The sequence below is a fragment of the Galleria mellonella genome, unplaced genomic scaffold (genome assembly GCF_026898425.1).
Source record: "Galleria mellonella isolate WM207_F2 unplaced genomic scaffold, CSIRO_AGI_GalMel_v1 utg28, whole genome shotgun sequence".
In the NCBI taxonomy this organism is placed as follows: Eukaryota; Metazoa; Arthropoda; class Insecta; order Lepidoptera; family Pyralidae; genus Galleria; species Galleria mellonella.
In genome coordinates, this window is record NW_026442064.1 from 6070694 (window position 1) to 6091094 (window position 20401).

At 29.7% G+C, this 20401-nt stretch overlaps 2 protein-coding genes across 2 annotated transcripts in view; both read left to right on the plus strand.

The window, feature by feature from the left end:
* The window catches only part of LOC113518347 (FK506-binding protein 2), a 58893-nt gene extending 54722 nt beyond the window's left edge, over positions 1-4171 (plus strand). Inside the window, exons 3-4 of the mRNA XM_026903225.3 lie at positions 964-1151; positions 3756-4171. Of these exons, the coding sequence (XP_026759026.1) occupies positions 964-1151; positions 3756-3938 (371 nt within the window). The 3' untranslated portion in view covers positions 3939-4171. The remainder of the gene's footprint in view (positions 1-963; positions 1152-3755) is intronic.
* Positions 4172-12110: 7939 nt separating this feature from the next.
* Positions 12111-20001, plus strand: LOC113520008 (heparanase-like). Its single transcript, XM_052895455.1, has one exon. The coding sequence runs from the start codon at positions 12231-12233 to the stop codon at positions 13818-13820; it is 1590 nt and encodes a 529-aa protein (XP_052751415.1). The 5' UTR covers positions 12111-12230; the 3' UTR covers positions 13821-20001.
* The last annotated feature ends 400 nt before the right edge of the window (positions 20002-20401 follow it).

A 20401-nucleotide genomic window follows, 5' to 3' on the forward strand; every position in this document is an offset into this window, starting at 1 on the left:
TTATTCCTGAAAATCTTAACAGGACTTTTACGGATATTTAAAAAAAATATCCAAATTTTATCGTCCGATTCAAATAATAACCACGTCACGTGTTATCTAATCCACGGTTGCATAACGGAGCCCACCACTGGCGGTCCACTTGATTGAAAGTGGTAATTATCGCTAGTTCTTTATTTTGTTTTATTACACTATTTACAAAATTACAATTAACAAAATTAATATATTCATGTCTGTAGACAAAAAAATACTATGTAATAATACTTACATTGACACCTAGAACTGTGATATTGCAAAAATTTATTCAATATCAAAATTATTTTATTTGTATTTCTTTGAAATATTGTGGGTAAAATAATGATAGCACGAAAAAAAAACATGAAAATTGTATCCATTTTAACGATGTATGAAACCTAAGTAGTTACTTATTTGATAGGTACCTAAGTATTAAAAGTAAACTGTCATATTTTTCATTGCGGTAGTCGGTAATAGAAAAAGTATCTTTTATAAAATTAAATTTTAATATTTATTAAGCCTTTGTGTTCTCAACTGCCTTATCTTCTTTGTGTATCGAAACTAAAAGAAAACTAGTCATATCCAAAGATGCACTTTCGTATAAGGTAGGACTCGCTATTATTTTACCTTAATAAGTTTAGTATCCTTTACTTGAGAGATATAACTTACTCGAAAATGGATGAATGATGAAATAATGTGTTTATTTACCTATTTCGAAGTAAAACTACAATAATACAATTTGATACATTAACATAATAACATTCTACATATACCTAGTCACAAAATGGAATTACGCATAACTATAATTCGTATACCAATTATTGTTAAACAAAATTCGAATTTGTGACTAGATAACTATGGCGTATTTTTGTTAACGAACGCTCAATTCCAATTACGGAAGGCTTAGCTCTTTCTAGATAAATATCTAAAATAATATATTGAATATTCCAGGTGAGAAACGCAAACTGACCATTCCATCTTCACTCGGCTACGGCGAGCGCGGGGCTGGAAACGTGATCCCACCCCACGCTACCCTCCATTTCGACGTCGAGTTGATCAACATCGGCGACTCACCCCCAACCACCAACGTGTTCAAAGAAATTGACGCTGACAAAGACAACATGCTGTCCAGGGAAGAAGTGAGTATCGAGTTAGCGTTCCAAGCGATGGATACTGATGGGGACAAAGAACTGTCCCGTGAGGAGGTCAGTCCCGGTGGTTTTGGTGTGGGAATATTAAACGCTATCGGGATTGGCTCGGGCTTGTAGTTCTAACTTCGGGTTGGATTTTCTAATACACTCGCGCACTCTTCACAATAGCTGCTCAGGGTAATATCAATCGAAATTAATAGCATCCTTTTAAAGAAAACTATCAGTGAAACTAAACATTTACCCTATAGAAATGTGGGTCGAAAAACCATAAAATATTATGTGTGTAATAATAACTTAACAACTGGACATGTTGTAGTATGGAAGGCTCAATATTTTTTAATATTTGTTAGCAAATCTTTCTTTGGAAATACTATTAATTTCTCTAGTAAAAAAATATGACGTATATGGGATATATAATAATGATACAGCGGAATTAAATTGTCGAATTTAATTTCGCTGTGTCACTATTATCACCTCTTTCATCGAAAACTACTTACATTCTAACAAAATAAATTCATTTAATTTCATTTCGATTTTTTATATCAGTGAAAATGTTATAAATGTGAAAGTGAGTTTATTTGTTTAGCGCCCTAACCAACCACAATGAAATTTAATATACATCTACTATATGGGATGGAGAAGGACATAGACTATTCGTTAGAAAAATTAGTTAGAAATAAAGTTGGCGGTTGTAAAGTGATAACTCTTATATGAACAGCGTCATGCATCTAACAAAATATTCCGCACCATCATACGTCACCATACCGTCTTGTAGCAGAAAATAACCACAGATTAAATAATTATTCTGTATAGTTGAACTTTTCATACTAGTCATGTGACCGTTTAGTATTAAAAAAATTAACAGTGTTTATTATAGGGAAAGATATTAGATACTTATTGATAATATTAAAAAAAAAACACTTATATTCTTTCACAAAAAAAGTTTTATAACAAATTCCTGACTAATTTCACCGTTTAGTGTTCTTTTTTTTTTTTTTTGTGGATAGTAGAAGAATTTTTTAATAATGTCAATAATTGATATTAGATCCTATTGCTAGATTTCAAATTGTTATACCCTGCCTATTGCACCTTGTAAATATTACTAACACACTGTAAGAAATATTTATTGCTTTTTAACTTGAACATTGAAACTATCTGCTCTTAGCTAATTAATTGCTTCTTATCTTTTGAATCTTATATTTCTTATCTTGTATTCATACTCGTACAAATACCTAACTGATTCGCATGTAGTAATTATTGGCATTTTAAGCAATAAATACCGCATGCAAAAATTTAAAATATTTCCCAGGATTATGTGGTCTCCGAAACGTGACTTACTCGTAAGCATCCTTTGAGATACTGAAACAAAACTGGAACAGGAAATTATAACACTTCCTGTATGAGTAAAGTCTTAGAAGTAATTTTAGGTACAGACATTGCTAAGAATATCACATATTTCATCAAATTTTTTGTATAAAACAAAATTGCTTCTAGAACATATTTATCTTAATAATTGAGAATATATCAAACATCTCTATTTAATTAACAATATTTAAAATAAAGAGTCGGCGACTGGCAATCGGAAATTTTCATTTTGTAGGTATACAACTATTATAAACGTAAAAGTTTATAAAATGTCCCTTGTGTTGAATTAGGATATTAGCTACCTGTGTGCCAAATTTCACTTAAATCCGTTCGGCCATTTAAGCATAATTAAACAAACATACAAACACTTTTACAACATTATTATGACTAGTGGAATCTACAAAAGTATATACTCAATATCTATGTATAAAATAAGTAGTTATATCACTTGTCTTTTTGGCATAATCAATTCACCATTTTTATTCAATATTCACATTGTCACGTCTGTGTAATAACATGGACCTATAATGGACTATCCAATTTTAAACCTCGCCAAATATTAAATCAAAATGTGGTACCTACACTTTGAATTCCTATCTCTGTTACGTCCTTAATATTCCTATAGTTAAATTCCTCTTTGAACTTGTGCGCTTGATGGAAATAAAGCAATGCTCATTATATAGATACAAATTATTTATAATTGTTGAAAATAAATTACAAATGTTAACAAGACTTGATGTTTTATCTAATAGCCTATGTAGACGAAAGGACATATCATAAAACCTATTTATATTACTAGATTTTAAAATAGTAACTCCGCGCGTTATTAATAACCCTGGCGGGGTATCAATGAGGGATGGTTGATGAGAGTGAGATCAGGCCAGTTTGTTATCGTAGTAAATTCGTAAGGAATTCCATATTAATTAATTAATTATGATGGTCGCCAGAGAACACAGTATAGAGTTCTCCTGATTGGACATTGCTAGTAATGAGACCGCTCTCTTGACCATCTCCCTCGTCCCTGTCCCAAATAAAGGGCTAGTATTAAAATATCAATTACATTTTCTAATCACACATTTTGTACACTGAAATATTTAAAATGTACTATGTAAAACTTTCTAAATTGAGAGTATTATTGGTTGAGGATTAAACAAGTAGTATGAAAGTGTAGAAATAGATATATTAACACTGCCATCTTATTAAACATATTCAATTTTGATTCGACAGGTCAGCGACTACCTGAAGAAACAGATGGTACCTCCCGATGGCGCTGAAATGAGCGATGACATCAAGCAGATGCTGGAGAGCCATGACAAACTAGTAGAAGAGATTTTCCAACACGAAGACAAAGACAAGAATGGCTTCATCAGCCACGAGGAGTTCTCAGGACCAAAACACGATGAACTTTAAGTTTCCAAAATTAGCAGCTAAATTCTACTCCCGCGAATCATGTTCTAGGAATTTACAATTCAAGGGAGAACTGCCTATAAGACTTTCGTGTGTGAGTGTTCATCAACACCTCTTTCTTTAACAATTCATATTTTTTTATAAACAGAGTTGCCATCTGTAAAATCAATATCATAAAGAAGACTTAGTTTCCACATTTATGTAGATTATTAATAGATTAAAACCTATATGTTTGATTCTATTTTTTTATTTTACTAATCGATTTACTTAGTTGGAACTGATTCTGAAATATTGAAACAATATACTCGAGCGAGTAAAAATCCAAGAAAACCTGGACGGATGGCAACCCTATTGTATTAGTAGTATATCTAAACCATAGAACCTCTGTCACAACGCAGTCTGCAGTTGTATGTGGGCTTCCGAACACATTCTCCATTGTGTGTGAGAGTCATTTTTAAACAAGTTTTGTTGAGTCTTTTGTACTTAGTTTACCTATGTTGTTGGCGTATCTATAAATTTGTTGTAATGTTAGGGTTACATATTGTAATAAAATTAGTCATATGTATACAAATCTAATTTCCAGCATAATGTTAATGTTATTCTACATTCGTTTTGTAAAAAAATGTACTTTCTGCGAAACATCAGTCTGTATTGCCATTTTATTGATGGTGCCATTCAAAAACAAGCCTTAAAATCTGTCAATTAAATTCTAAAATCTGTATTGTAGGTGTCTAGACATTTGTAATTTGGTCGAATGAATACTTCAATTATGGGTCCTATTATTGTAACTTCAATAAAGTAAATTTTAAGAGTTATTGAGGTTGACCTATTTGAAGTATCGTAACATCTGCTTAATAAAGTTATCATCAATAATTGTTATAGAAGAAAAACTTAATATAGTATTTCGTACCAGTAACTTCACAACTATTTACCTACATGAATTTATAACACAACACTGCTATAAAACTCCGTTCTATGTTCGTTCCGCTGATATTTAATAAACATATTTATAGAATAATGAAAGATTTTTTATTAAATTTTTTTCGTAAGCTCATTTCGTAACGTTCAGTTTGTGGAATGCGCTTCATGTCTTAGCTTTCCTCGGCAAAAAACAATGCTCTTTTAATATCCCGTATTAACTCGAATATTATTAATACTGATAAGTAACTACATAACAAACAAATCAAAGTTTGAAAGGTGCCAACACAAGTTAAAATACAGGGCAAAAATCACAGTTACTCTATACCTACGTACATACAACGTTAAAATCGATCATATATCGCTTTTTCTTTAAATACTTTCTTAATATGTCTCGCAGTATCTCTCATATCGACGTCCAAACGGACGACTCTCTCGTAGTAACGTAAAGTTCCTTCAAGTTTACGGAAATATGACATATTTTGATATCTGGCGTTACTAATGATTTTCAATTGCTCGTATTTGAGGCGTCTCATCCTATTAAACAAGTAACCTAACTTGTATCGTTTGTCATACCTAATACCCTCTTTCAGCTTCATAGCTTTGGCAATTAGATACCTTGTATGAATTATGAATTGCAAATTTATGTTAATAAGTATTTGTTTCTTCTCCGCCTCTATATTTTTAGGGTCTTCTCCGTCAGCGTCACCATAATCGATAGCAAAATTTCCCCTTCTTGTGTTGTTCAACATAGTAGCAATTGTCATGTATTCGTCCAATTCATTTGACACAATGTCACTTTCATTGGACGTCATCAACTGAGACAAGACCACTAATTCCAAGTGGTGTTTCAGCTCTGGACCCGTTTCTTTCTCAACCTCTTCGGGATTGCTGTCAAGCGGTAAAATATATTCGTTGCTGAAGTTCATATAATTCGGATATAGTATATCGTATAGATCTTTCTCAATTTGGAATGACGCAAAAGATATTATATTTGGAACATTCAAGAGGAAATATGCTCCTAAACTAAATATATACTTCCGCCCCATAATTACAATGAAACTGCAATTGTAAACAGCTGAAACAATAAGGCAAGTATAAATGAACAAAGAAGAATTCAGAAGCAGTATGAGAATAACATTAAAATCAAAATAATGTTTATTAAATTCAACTATATTTTAAGGAAATCAATAATCGCCTCATCATGCCGCCACCAACTTTGTAAGGCTTAACTTGCTTCAAGGGTACATTAAACAAGTAAATTAAATGGATCTAGATTTAGTAAGGATAAAGAACAGTGGTGGTATATATATATATATATATATATATATATATATATATATATATATATATATTGCTGTATGTTATGCCTCTCAAAAACTGCTTGACCGATTTAAATATTTCTTTATTGTTTTGTTCATTATAATACAGATTAAATCTACCCAAAGGTTGTTTGGAAGAGATTCCTTAGCAATAAGGCAGCCTCTTGTATCATATCTAGATAAAATTATATTATATTCTATTTATTTTTTATATAAATAAATAAATAAACCCAGTTCAGGTGAAAAATCGATAAATTTATAATAGTTAAGTTTGCATGGGAATTGCTACTTCTGATTACTTTTAATAGATAGCGTTATAGATGATACGATGTCCACAGGATCATCTAGTCACTAGATCCACTAGATTCTAGTGGATGATAATGATGTAAAAAAAATCTAATAGTATACATGAGGAGGTGAGTGGAGGTAGGAATGACGAGGATGAAGCAGGTTATGCAAACTGACCTGACTTCATCATATACCTAATGGCGAATTCATTAGGAAATAACAAATGACGATGGTTTCTACGCAGGACCGCCTGGCGCTTGACCTGGCAGTGTATATTGCTAGTAACGAGGACTGATCTCTCCATTATTAACAATCCTTTATCTCCTAGTAGAGCAGTAGGTAAGACCTAAATTTACTCACAACTGTAATCACCAGCAGTGATTACATTAATATTAATAGACGATGACTACGCGAATAAAATTACAGATTATAATTAGATTTCTTTACAATAGTTTATAATATAATGTAATTATTAAGTGTCTACCTCAGTTCTTAAACACCTATTAATAATCTTGGAATTCTGAATCTTTAGAGTGTTTACCTACTATATTAAAATCACTTCTTCAAAAGTAATAATTCACATTTAAAGTCTATTATGAATTTATAATTAAAACAAATTAATATTTGTATAAATACCTAATTATCTGATAAGGATAAACATATATAAGAATTTTATTGGCTATAAACGCTTATGAAAATGCAAAGAAATGTATGTAGGATAGATGGAGAAAATTTCTACAATTGAAGTATTAATATTGGATTCTGGCGAGTTTAGACACTGCTACAAGAGGCGCAGGCAAGCTGCATTTTTTTTATGGATGGAAAAGAAATGCGAACATTTGGTTTATGCTGGTGGGGTACCAGTTGGCACATTGGGACAAAATCACAAAGAATGAACTATGATGATTTCAGATCTGGCATAGAGGTTCAGTGAGATGACGCACATGTTGCTCTCCAGTAATACTGTATTACACTCAGCATACACAAATCGCCGTTTAATGATCTTGGTGGTACGTTGTAGAGGTCTATTATAATGTGGTAGCAGTTTAATACCGCCTCACATATCGATGGTTACGGGTTCGATCCCCAGATAATACAGAATTTATATTAATGAATATATCTATTCATATGTATACCTGTTTTTATAAAATAAAATTAAGTATGTATTTATTATCTAATACCCATAGCACTACCTCTTTTTAGTTTGGTACTAGAATTGATAGTTCTACATTGGAGATGTGCAACGTATTCATAAGAATCTATACTAAGGACAAGTTTATTATCTTACTTCTTACCAATGATAGTAAAATTGCTTTCAAAATGTATATCTGAGGATCCATATACACTTGAAATATGGATTCGGTATTAAAATTAATCTAAATGGGCGCCATTTTATTTAAAATGATAAAAGTATTTATTTGGTTAAGGGTTAACAACATAGCATTAAGAATTTAAACTTAAAATACAATATTATTTTTGCATTTAGTTAATTTAATTGCAATTAATCAACTCATATTTTTTTCCCCATACGTAAATATTTCTAAAAAAACGCATAACATTAAAATGTGTCCCACTTCAATTATTAATTTGTAACACTGTTACGTTTCAAATCTACAAAGGTTCTGAGATATTCATATTCAAAGAAATCGGTTAATTAAAAAAATAAAATGGTCGTCACTTTTAGTGACACTACTCATACATATGTATAATATATCTGAGAACAAAGAATTACATCTTTGTAATATATATGGAAATTGGACAAATAGCGGTTTCCCATATTTTACCTAAATCTTTAATTTTACTACTTTTTAAAGCAATATAAAATAATTATGGATTTCTATCTATCGCATTATTATTCTTTTCTATGCATTATTCTTAATAAATAAATAACATAGTTAAATATATAAATAAAGTTAAATATTATATAGGATCTAAATACAGGAAATAACACAGAAGGAATGATAAAATAAAAACTTCAAATCATATAGTCGCCTCCCTTCTTCTTAACAAATATAGTTAGTAAAAAGAGGACAGAAGATACACCATTAGTTATAATTTTTCTCAATTCATAGCAGGCTAGTATATAGAAAATGTTTGATATGTCATTTATTTTGTCAATGACAAATTTTACATTACTAGATTATATATTTGACACAGTTTACGTAGAAAGTATGCAAGAAGATTGTATCTAAATTTGGTAGGGTTATACGGCCGTATAACATTTTCTATACACTAGCGCAGGCTTTCATTCATAGCATAAATTCATAGCAGTATGAATTTACAATTTTATCACTCCTATGTAATTCCTTGTTTTTAGTATAGGATTATTTACCAGGTTGTCTGTAAGAGATTGCTTTTAGCGATAAGGCTGCCTTTTGTATATGCACATTCTGTATAAATACTCCTTGTATACATCTCTACTGTGCGCAATAAAGAGTTTATTATTATTATTATTCCAGTTCTAATATTTTAAGTTAGTACCTTCACATATATATCTTAATTTAAAGTAATCAAATTCAATAATAAATTTCTAATCTAGTAACCCTGTCACGTACATAATTGTATGAAAATTTTGACTCGCTATTCGAAGGATTTGTATGGAGATACTATTTGTATAATGCACAGACATATAATAATGAAGAAACAAAGCATAAGTTGAAAATATGAGTAAGATTATTCTCGCTCCTACAGTAAATGAATGTTACTATATTTTTCTATCACGTATAACAGTACTCTATTTGAAACTGTCACAAATCAATTCACTATATTTTGCCATATTGATAAGCTGTATATGCTGCATGCTCTAATTATGTTAAATACCGAAAATTTTATGATTTTATCACTAAAAGTATAAAGAAAAAGAACATGAAAATTGTGAAGTATAGTACCTACTTGTGTGATAAGGAAATTTATGGAAGTATACTAAATTTAACTTTTCACAGATAAATAAACATCTTTTTTTAATGTCAACTTATATATTATAGAAATATTGAGAAAAAATATTTGTTGCTGGAGTGTATATTTGCAAATAATCTTTAGATAATTCCATGGAACAGCATACTATTATATAGAGAATTTAAAGAAAGTCGTAAAATTATTGTTTTTCTAATTTACAGTAAGTATAGAGTATGATTTTGACATTTCATGCACACATTTTTGAAAGGAGGGCCGCATTTAGATTTACGAGGCTTAATTGTATTTGATGATGACAATTATAAAAAAAAATATTAATAATGTTCTAGTTAAGTTGAAGACGAACATAATAATTATTATGTAGTTTAGCAATGCTTATAGTTACAGTGGAGAATGTAAAGCAAAGTGTATATTGTAATAAAAATCTCGGTAAGTATATTCAATATAAACATATTCAAATTAATAAAAATTGACTGAAAATAAATATATGCAAAGAAAAATAATCGTAGCAAAATATATAAAATATTGAACTACAATCAATCACGTCACAAGAGAAATTTGTTAACAAAGATACAGTCATTCAAGATTCTCGTGAACTTGGAGGCAGATTACAACATCAAATAGGGTAGTAACAATCTTGTATATTAAAAAAGACTGTTATTAAAAAAAAAAAACAAAAGAAATAAAGTTGTCAACTTTCCTAATGTAATATCGGATCTACGAAAAAAAAATGGAAAGATATACAAATATTAAATAATATTCTTGCCAAGATTACTAAACTTTTTTTAAGGAATATGTCGTCAGAATAAGTTAATATATTTATTTATACTTAGAGATACAGAATGACCTGTTTTTATTTATTTTTAATTTTTTAGAAAAATAAAACAAACTTTAATATTATTTATTTATTAACAAGAAAAGTAGTTACTCATTACCATTAATTGGCCACAAAATTTAGACATTGACAAGTATAAATCCAGTTACTGTTCACAGCAAAATATCATTATTTATCAATATAATCTTTTTTTTTATTTTACTGAGGTGACAAACAAGCATACGGCACACCTGATAGTAAGCGGTTACCGTAGCCTATGAACGCCTACATTATTAGGGGTATTACGCGCTGCCGACCCTGAAGAGCTCTCTTTTCCCCTTTTTTTAAGAACTCCATGTTGTAGTCTTTTGCTCTTGGAAAAACCTCAACAGAGAGCTCATTTCACCGCTCATTCTGCGTACGTGGAAGAAAACATGTCATGTGACAACCGCACTGTAGGCGGCCATCTAAGCTTTGAGGTATGCGAGTAAACTCTAAAATGAACAGGTTGTAAAATCTAAAAAAGACTAAAAGGTTTTATCATCACAAAAGATAACCATAAAGAGATCATTACAATTGCAATGTAGGTAAGTAGTTCTTTCAGTTGTTGCTATAATTAAGAAAATCTAATTATCATCAAACGTTCACAGATTCGTCTCTTGATAACAAATATAACATAAAAGAGAGTCTGCATCATCTTTAGGGATGTGGAATTTATGCTTCGATGTAATGCAATTGAAATATTTTTTTATTGCATTAACTGCATTATACAATTCCTTGTTATATTATATATGTTATCCTCACTTTGGTACTTTTACTTCTCTTTTTTAAATCTTTTTAGTTGTCTATTTAAGAACTTTTTCTTTTTATAGTTTCTTTGCTACCCATAATCTCTTTCTTTCCTGTTTTGCAGATTCATCTTTTTTTAGGCCGCCTGACTTTTATTATTTCTATATAACTGCCCGGCATTAGTGTAAATGGAGTAAATATAATATACTCCTAACACAGTTCTTAAAATATATAAATAGTCTTTGTGTGTACCTGTGTTTCTATATCTCATAAAAATAGTACTAGTATCCGTCTATTGGAATCAGCAGCCATTATCGTCGACCGCCGAGCCAGCCTGCCGTCATACATCAGTTATATGCTGTACATTTCAATTCCAATATTATAAAATTTACTGCGAACCAGCCCATTACTCCTTAACCATTCAAGAGTTTATGAAGAGGAAACTTTGATTTGTGATCCCTCCTGCGCTATTGATACGTACTGGTGGAGCATCAGTGAGAGATTTATAAGTGAACACGAAAGCAGTCCAGTTCGATCATCGTGACATGAATACAAAACAGCTTAATAACTTGCTACATGATTAACGTTTTATTTTATTAGCAGAGCATTTTTTTATTTACGACGTTGAAATATTTCGTCAAACTAAAATTATGAACACTCTTAAAAAAACTATGCTTACTAATTTAATCATGAACCCTAAGTTTGCCCCTGTATTTATATTAGTGTATGTGTATGTAGACGTGTGAAGTTTGGCGTGCCTTTGCAGTCCCTCGTGCTCAGTCTGTTTCATTGTATGTTTGTGCCTAATTAGCAGTTTTTTTTATACCACTGAGGAGGCAAATAAGCATTTAGCTCACCTTATAGTATCTACTTATGGACAGTTACGGTATCCTATGAACGCTTACAATACCAAAAACATTATGCGCGTGTTTTTGATCCTGAAGTAACCTTTGTACAAATAAAATGTATGAAGATCAAAAATAATGGTAATTATTATTGGTAGAATTTATATTTGATACTTGATACTACAACTTTTAAGAATATTTATGTGATGACTGGGCTGTATGAGTCGTGCTCTTTGCCTATCCAATGTGAATGAATTTTAAAACAAACAAGAAACGATTAGGTATTTATTTATTTGTAATTTTCTCTTGTCCTTCAGTTATACACTGTTTGCTTCAGCACAGTGATGGCAATATTGACTGTAGTTTATTGAAGAATTTTGTTGGTTTGCATGTTTACTGAGAATTAATGATTAGACTTTTTCACTCTGGAAATGTACATATAGTATCTCAAAATAATAAAATGTTGTCAAACAAACGTTTGGTGGCTATATGTGCCATTGTATTTTCTTGCAATGTGGCATTATTGGTTCTGTTCGTGAAATACCATACAGGAAATAAGTGTTTTGTCACTATCAACGAGCATCAAAAGGTAATAGCTTATTTGCCAGATGACTTTCTTAGCGTTGGTATTGATACTTCAGAAATTCAAGACTATGATAGTTTAGACTTCAAGAAAACAAAATTACGAGATTTGGCCGCAGCACTGGCGCCAGCACGTCTACGCCTTGGTGGCACTATGTCTGAACGTCTTATATTTAGCCAACAGGACATTATAGCGACATGCCAGCATTGCCCAAATCACCACAGTTCTATTTGTGCAGCAGTAAAAAAATTATGTAGACACAAATTTTTGCCATTCTTCATTTTGACTGGAAATAAATGGGATGAAATAAATGAATTTTGTAAGGCTGTAAACTTAAAATTATTGTTTAGCTTAAATGCATTAATTCGTGATGAGCATGGATGGAATGATGTAAATGCTAAGGAACTCTTACAATATTCTAAATCTAAGAACTATGATATTGATTGGCAGCTGGGTAATGAACCAAACTCTTACCATCATGTTTTCAATATTACAGTCACTCCTCATGTATTGGCTCACGATTTTAAGAAGCTCCGTATGCTGTTAAATAATTTTGGATTTAATAAATCATTGCTTGTCGGCCCAGATACAACACAGCCTAGACCTGAGCAACCTCAATGTCTCAAATACATGGTTGAGTTTTTAGGTAACGGATCTCATAGTATTAATGTAACATCCTGGCATCATTATTATTTGAATAGTAGAACAGCTAAATTGGATGATTTTTGGAACCCAGACACATTTGATTTGTTGAAAGACCGTATTCAAACAATGAGACGAAATACTGAGGAATATGCCCAAATTCCTATGTGGCTCAGTGAGACCAGTAGTTCGTATGGGGGCGGAGCTCCAGGACTATCCAACTCATATGCTGCTAGTCCACTTTGGGTTGACAAATTAGGCCTTTCTGCACAAAATAACATCACAACAGTTATAAGACAGAGCTTTTTTGGAGGGAATTACAGTTTAATTGACAAAGATCTAGAACCTCTTCCTGATTGGTGGATAAGCATATTATTCAAAAAACTTGTAGGAAATAAGGTGTTACATGTAGACTGCCACTGTTCACGCTACCAAAGAATGTACGCTCACTGTGCAAATAGGAATTACACTAATGATACAACAGCAATTACTATTTACGCTGTGAATTTAGAGATGGCTAAACCAAGATTTCTCCTTAATGGCTCTGCTTTACATGGAGACAACTTATATATTGATGAATACATTCTGAGTGCACCTTCTAATAATAGAAGAACCAAGACGGTGTTACTGAATGGTTGGCCTCTATATTATGACTCTGCATTGCCAGAATTGGAACCTCGCAAAATTAGATATGGGAATCATATTTCTTTGCCGCCATACTCAATTGGTTTTTGGGTAATTCAAAATACATCCATTGATGTGTGCAAATAAATAGGATTTTATTAATTTTCATTGTAACATTAAAAGTTTTCTGCTTTTATATTTGTTAATGACTGATTATTTACTTTCTTGACTGCATTTTTCATAATTTTTACATTCCAGTACATTATTTTTTATTTTCCACAATGTGGATGATTATAGAATAAGCTCATTATTTTTATGTCAGTGCAATTTATTTAGAAAAACAGTGATAAGAAATTTTTATAAGATTTCATTGTAGATTGATCATTTCTTTGGAATGGAAATTCTAATTTCTATTGTATTTTTTATTTTACAAATTTATACAATACTTTATCACGACATGTACAGCTAGGTACATATATTGTGATGATATTTATTAACAATTTGACACCAAATTTTCCATTATTGATTAAGATAATTTTTTTAGGGCAGGCCATGCCCTAAAGATTTATACACATTGATTTGTTACTATACATATTTGATTTCTTTATTAAATTTCCACTTTAAGATTTGTGTTCTAAATGTGCTTATACACAATTTTTATATCTAGCTATTTGAAAATTTTATGCCATCCATTACATTATGATAACAGTGAAAGAATTTATTAAATAAATATAAAAATATATGTCCATTTAGTACCTTATTATAAGAATATATTTAAAATATGGCGATAAAAATAGAATTTTGTCTGTTTATGTATTAAGTGGTAAGACAATACATTGTTTGAACATACTAGCAACAAGTATTGTATTACTATAAAAATGGGTATCAGTATGTTTTATGGACTTACCTACATAGTTGGATCTGACAATATAATTATAGATCGACTCCAATTTGCTAATAATAATCTTTTGTAATAAGTTAGTGTATCTCTTTTTATATGGAGAAATCTCTAATATTAAATATAAGAACAAAAACAATTTTACATTTTCCTTTATATATATATATACTGAGTTGCACTTGTTTTACAATATTATCAAAGTGTTGTATCAATGACTATGCTCTGAATAAAAAAATCTGTTTTTAAGACTCCTATTAAATAAATAAAAAGTACTATTATTATTGTTATGTATATTGAATCTTATAATTCTTACAAATAAATGGTACTAAGTTAATATTTTTTTATGATTTCTTAATAGTGGTAAAGCAGTAAGTTCTATGCTGAATAATAGCCATATTTGTATGGCATTATTCTGTACAGTTACATGTTTAATTCTACACATTTTTGGCAGTCCTTCAAAATTTTTGTTAGTATAAGGGCACTGTTGTAGGTACAGTTTTGTTTCAGTATGTACACAACAAATGCCATAATTTGAATCTCTTAATCTTTGATAATATTGTCTTCTATCATTTCAATAGTATTGTTATCAATTAATTAATAATAATTCATTGCTATAATGTTGTGAAGTGAAATAAATTTAAAGTAAATATAATATTGTCATCCTGAAGTGTGACCCTATAATATTATCATGTCTCATTACACTGGAGTAACCTTGCTTGGTGTCTATCAAGGAGAAGTCTACACTCGACACTGAACTATTGACATTGTTTGATATCAAGAGTATTAACTGCATATGTATGTTTTAATACATAGCGATCTTTTCATACACTAAACTAAGTTGCCTACAAATTAGTTATAAAAATCTCCTATTACAATAGTTATGATTAAGTTTTTTTTTTATTGACACATATGTGCAAAGTGCCTGTTAAGTGTACTAATATCTATTTAAATATGGTTATTTTTTAATACAACTATATTAGTTGTATATACATATTTTTTATCTTTTTCCAGTAGTATAAAATGTCAGTCTTGTTTATAGAAATATGTCTATTGTATACTTTAAGAGCTCTTTAGCTGAAACTTGCCATTATTATTCATAAACACTCTTGTATCCACTTTTGTTACCTAAAAGAGGTATATTATAGGCTGGTAAGTTGCAATCTTAACTTAATATGTGTATCACTAAAATCATTACTAAGAATAATTTACTGTATAATTAGTCTGTGTTTTGATTCTCTTCAGGATAAGAGGTCATTTTGAATAGTAGGTACATTATCTGCATACTGTTATATTTAATGCTTTTGTTTAATTCTAATAATAAATTGCTGTTAGTTAACGCATTTATATTACAAGTATTTTTTATATTATTATTATATGTATATATAAATATATTTTATTAATATCTAAACTTGACATCGATAAATATAAATTTACTACCTATATTAAAAAAATCTATACCTGAACAGGTTTCATGTACTTACTCTTCATAAGAACATTTTAGCAATTTTAATATATATATGTATGTATATAATATATGTATGTATGTATGTATATATGAATGTATTAAATAAATAAAACTCGATTTTAATTGTAGAGAGTTTAGTCAGTGTTAGAGTGAGTGGAGTTATAATGGCTAAAATTTTTATAAAAGAGTCAGGCACCTTTGCACACTAATATTGTATAGATTTAGAGTAGGTGTGTTACTTAAATTTCTAATGTTGAGTCTTATGATTATTTAAAATAATGGTGCGTTGGTCAGAATTAGATATAATGATATATGCATTCTAAATTATAATATAGATTTTCTATGTACGCCATTTATTTTCATACTAATAGCATATATTATAATATTACAATAATTTATCTGAGTAATTTTGAAGATAGAGATAGGCATATAACTGATATAGCTTTTTATATATACCTATTTTCATTGTTTTGAGTTTTCATTTAGTAAAAAAACATTAAAATATTAAGTTGATGACCTAGTACCCATATTTATAATTTACATATTTGATGCTGATTTATCAATCTTTGATAAACTTAGTGTATCGATCTGTATACTGTAATCTCATTGTGGTTCATATTATATATATACTTTTATTTATGTTTTAAAGGTTTCTATTTTATTTAGTTTATTATTAATCATTCTACAGGTGTAATCTGTTTTTTTTTGTGTACTTAGTTTTCGTTTAACTGTCTTATTTATTAAGGTTTTTTTGTTAATTGTCATATTATTATAATATTTCAATATCTCAATGGATAAAAAAGATATAAGGAGATTGTTTCAAATACCCAGCATAATAAATAATTTAAAAGGACAAAAAGCCATTTACAACTATGTACCTTCTGATTGTTTGTAATCATAATTATGTAACTTAATAACTTATCTGCATATTTTATATAGATAAATATTTGGAACTATCTACCTAAGTATAGCACCAAAAGTTGAACCTTACGAATACGTACTTAATTGAGTTTCTGGTGTCATAATTTTAATAGAAGTGATACTAAGCATTTTGGCAGCTTAAATTTAATGCATTTATTTAAACTACTTTAGCGCATATTTACATATAAATTTCGTGGAATAATTATAATACCTTTATATGTTAAGTAAGTAATCGGCTTCCCTAGATAAATGACATACGAATCTATTGATAGATTTGCTAGCGAGTTCGAGATAATATGAGACGGCTTCTTTTTCATATGAGCGTCAAAAAATAGATTCGTTTCTCACTTATCTAATGGAGCTAGTTGTTACTTATTGTTGTGGTAATTTTTTTTTTTTTGATAACCACTACATAAGGGTTATCGTAGTAAATACAAATTTACAGCATATTTCAAAATTTTTATAATTATGGAAGTGAAGGCCTTATTGTTTTGTAATAATGTCAGAATTCTAAAGATAATGTTGCAATGACGTCATTAATCCTTTCAGAGTTGGCTACTTTAGCTAAGCTTATGTAATGATCCAATATGCTAAGATTATGAAGTCATATACTTTTAATGTTTTGTCAAAATGTTACCAACATTCTCTCTGTGCCACATACCTACCAAAATCGTAAAATTATTCTAAATTTAGGTATTTACCAATTATTAGATGTATGTACATGGTTATATATGTTTGATGTGTATTCTAAGGCTGCATGCACATGTAAAATGTTTTAATAGAAACTTAACCTACATACGTACCCTGACTTATAAGTGAAAACATAAGTTGCAAATACTTGTATAAAAACACGTACTCAACGTGTAAGAATAAACTTGTTCATTGCCTAATTATTACAGATCAGTAAATTAAATAGAATTAAATATAATAACACATATTGTCAAAAATATTTAATACTTAATGTTGTTGTGAATTTGCGGTGCCTATGGTAAGACTGATTAGAAATTACAATATTTATTTTCCAAATGTGCCTATAAATAATCAAACTATAAATATTTTCTTTTTTACCGTCACTATAGGCGTATAATATAATTTTGATACTTATTTCTAAAGAGTTATTTTTCTATGTTTATAGTTTCAGCTTAATTGTTTATGTATACTTACGTTACACCATCGAAGTAATATAAAATGTATTTGCATTATTTTTAATAATGTAAGGAAGTATAGAGGCTTTTGTAATTGTAATATGTACTGAGACTTATTTTATATTAAATTAAAATTAATAATCTCTTGTTGTTTGTTTAAAAAAATACCAATTTCGACTGTCATGACAGGTTTAATTACCAAACATGCCAAATAAAAAAATAAAACGGAATGTTAGGTGCTTTCTATAATTAAGCACCTATCTATATACTTCTATAACTTGAGTAACTTACTACTGCCTATAAATGTTGGTCCTGTAAAATAGGTGCATACTAATTCTTTATAATGCAAGTACATTAAAAACAGAGTGGTTTGATTAAATTAGATCTATTTAAAATTAAAAGAAAAATATTTATTACTACGAGTAAGTGACAAATAAAATGTGCCGCTTTTAATAGTTAAGTACGCAACGTCGTGAGGCTAGATTAGGTATTAAGTTTACAGACTATTTTTCTATACTTGACATTACATTAGTGCAGTCTTTTTATCGAAATAACAGTGCAAAAATAAACTAATAGCTAAAATGTTTTTGTATTAATTAAATATTGCAATTATTAGAACTGAATTTAGTCACGTATTAAAATCGTAAGCGTTTTGTTAGTATGAACGTAAGAAATTATCAGTCTTGTATGTTTTATTTTAAAAAGATGCTTTGTTCACGACCTTGTATGCATGAATTTTGAAAGGTGATAAAACACACCAGATTTAAAGTTCGATCATCAAGAACATAACTTAAAAACAGCGGGTCTACCATGAAATGAAATTTCGAAATTTCGAACTCAATTTCGTGTTTTTGTTTATACCAAAATCGGATCAATAAATGGAATTTAACATTTCGTTTGTCATACATCCTATCATAAAAGTCCAAAGGAACAATATTTTAACATTTTTAATATTTCCAAATGTATTATGTAATTTTAACATCAAATTTCTGTTTCGTTTCGCTCCGAAATTTCGGAAAACACTTCATGGTAGGCCCTCAGCATCCAGTTTAGTCCAGTAGTTTCTGCGTGATGCTGTAACAAACGTACAGAAAATTCCTAAATATTTTTTTTCCATTGTATTTGATATGATCTCTTATTTTTATGTTTTTCTTAAATATCTTCTATGTATGTACAACATATACTGTTCGAGAGTCATATAAACTCGATGGAAAGAGAAGAATTCTAATAAAGTTGAAAATAAATAAATATTGGTCTTATTTAATCTATATTAGCTGAACCCAAATAAAAAATTTTCGAATATCTATGTAAATTTTGATGCCCATTAATTCATCTCTTTCCGTGAGTAGGAAATTATAAAATAGTGATAGATAAAATCTGATTTGAAAAATCAGTTGAGGGTACAATAGGGCAGATATACCTGAAGAAGGTAAAAGCCGTTAAGAATTAAAAAAATCTCTTACACTTGCCTTGTATTATTACAATTTCACTATATGTATTAAAGTGACTAAATTCGATAAAAAGACATTAAATTATATTTATACCAAGTATAGAAAAACAAATATTATATATTGTTGCCGTTTTTATATAAATGTGACAACGCGACAAAAATATCGATTGTTGTATTAATATTATCTTTGCTACTTATTTATATTTAAAATATATTAATGTTATATCTTGCCACATAAGTATAGATGTGAGAATAATATATACGTAGTTAAGTAAGTGTATCTCTAAGATAATTATGTTGTGAATGACATCTTCCGGAATAATGGAACATGTTCATACTACTATAGGTACTTAAGTACCTAGATATATATATATAGCACAACATATTGTCTGTATTTCTTTGTCAAAATATCCATATACATGGTTAAAAATAAAAACTTATTAAGTGTACCGATAACTTTTATTTTTTTATAGAATAAATACCATAGAATAAGTATAATACATATTCTACCCATTTTTAATTTTTATTATATACTAGCAGAGGGATTTACCAGAGGGAGACTGTACAAAAGTCATTTGCTTGGGCACCTGTTCCAATTGTGTTTCAACCGTGAAGCAGTTGTGTTTGCATGGCTGTTTCGGTGTGCAGTGAATTTATAGGCTAAAGAGGAAAAACACCTGAGTCCTCAGGAATGGCAACGCATGGAGAGTATTATGGACGAAACAGCATACTCTGTTATGTCCATGGTACTGCTCAAGTCTATAGGCAACGGTGACCACTTTTCATAAGGGGGGGGCCGTCAAAAAAAAGCAACCCACCCCGACTTCGCTCGGGTAAACATTCTTTAGA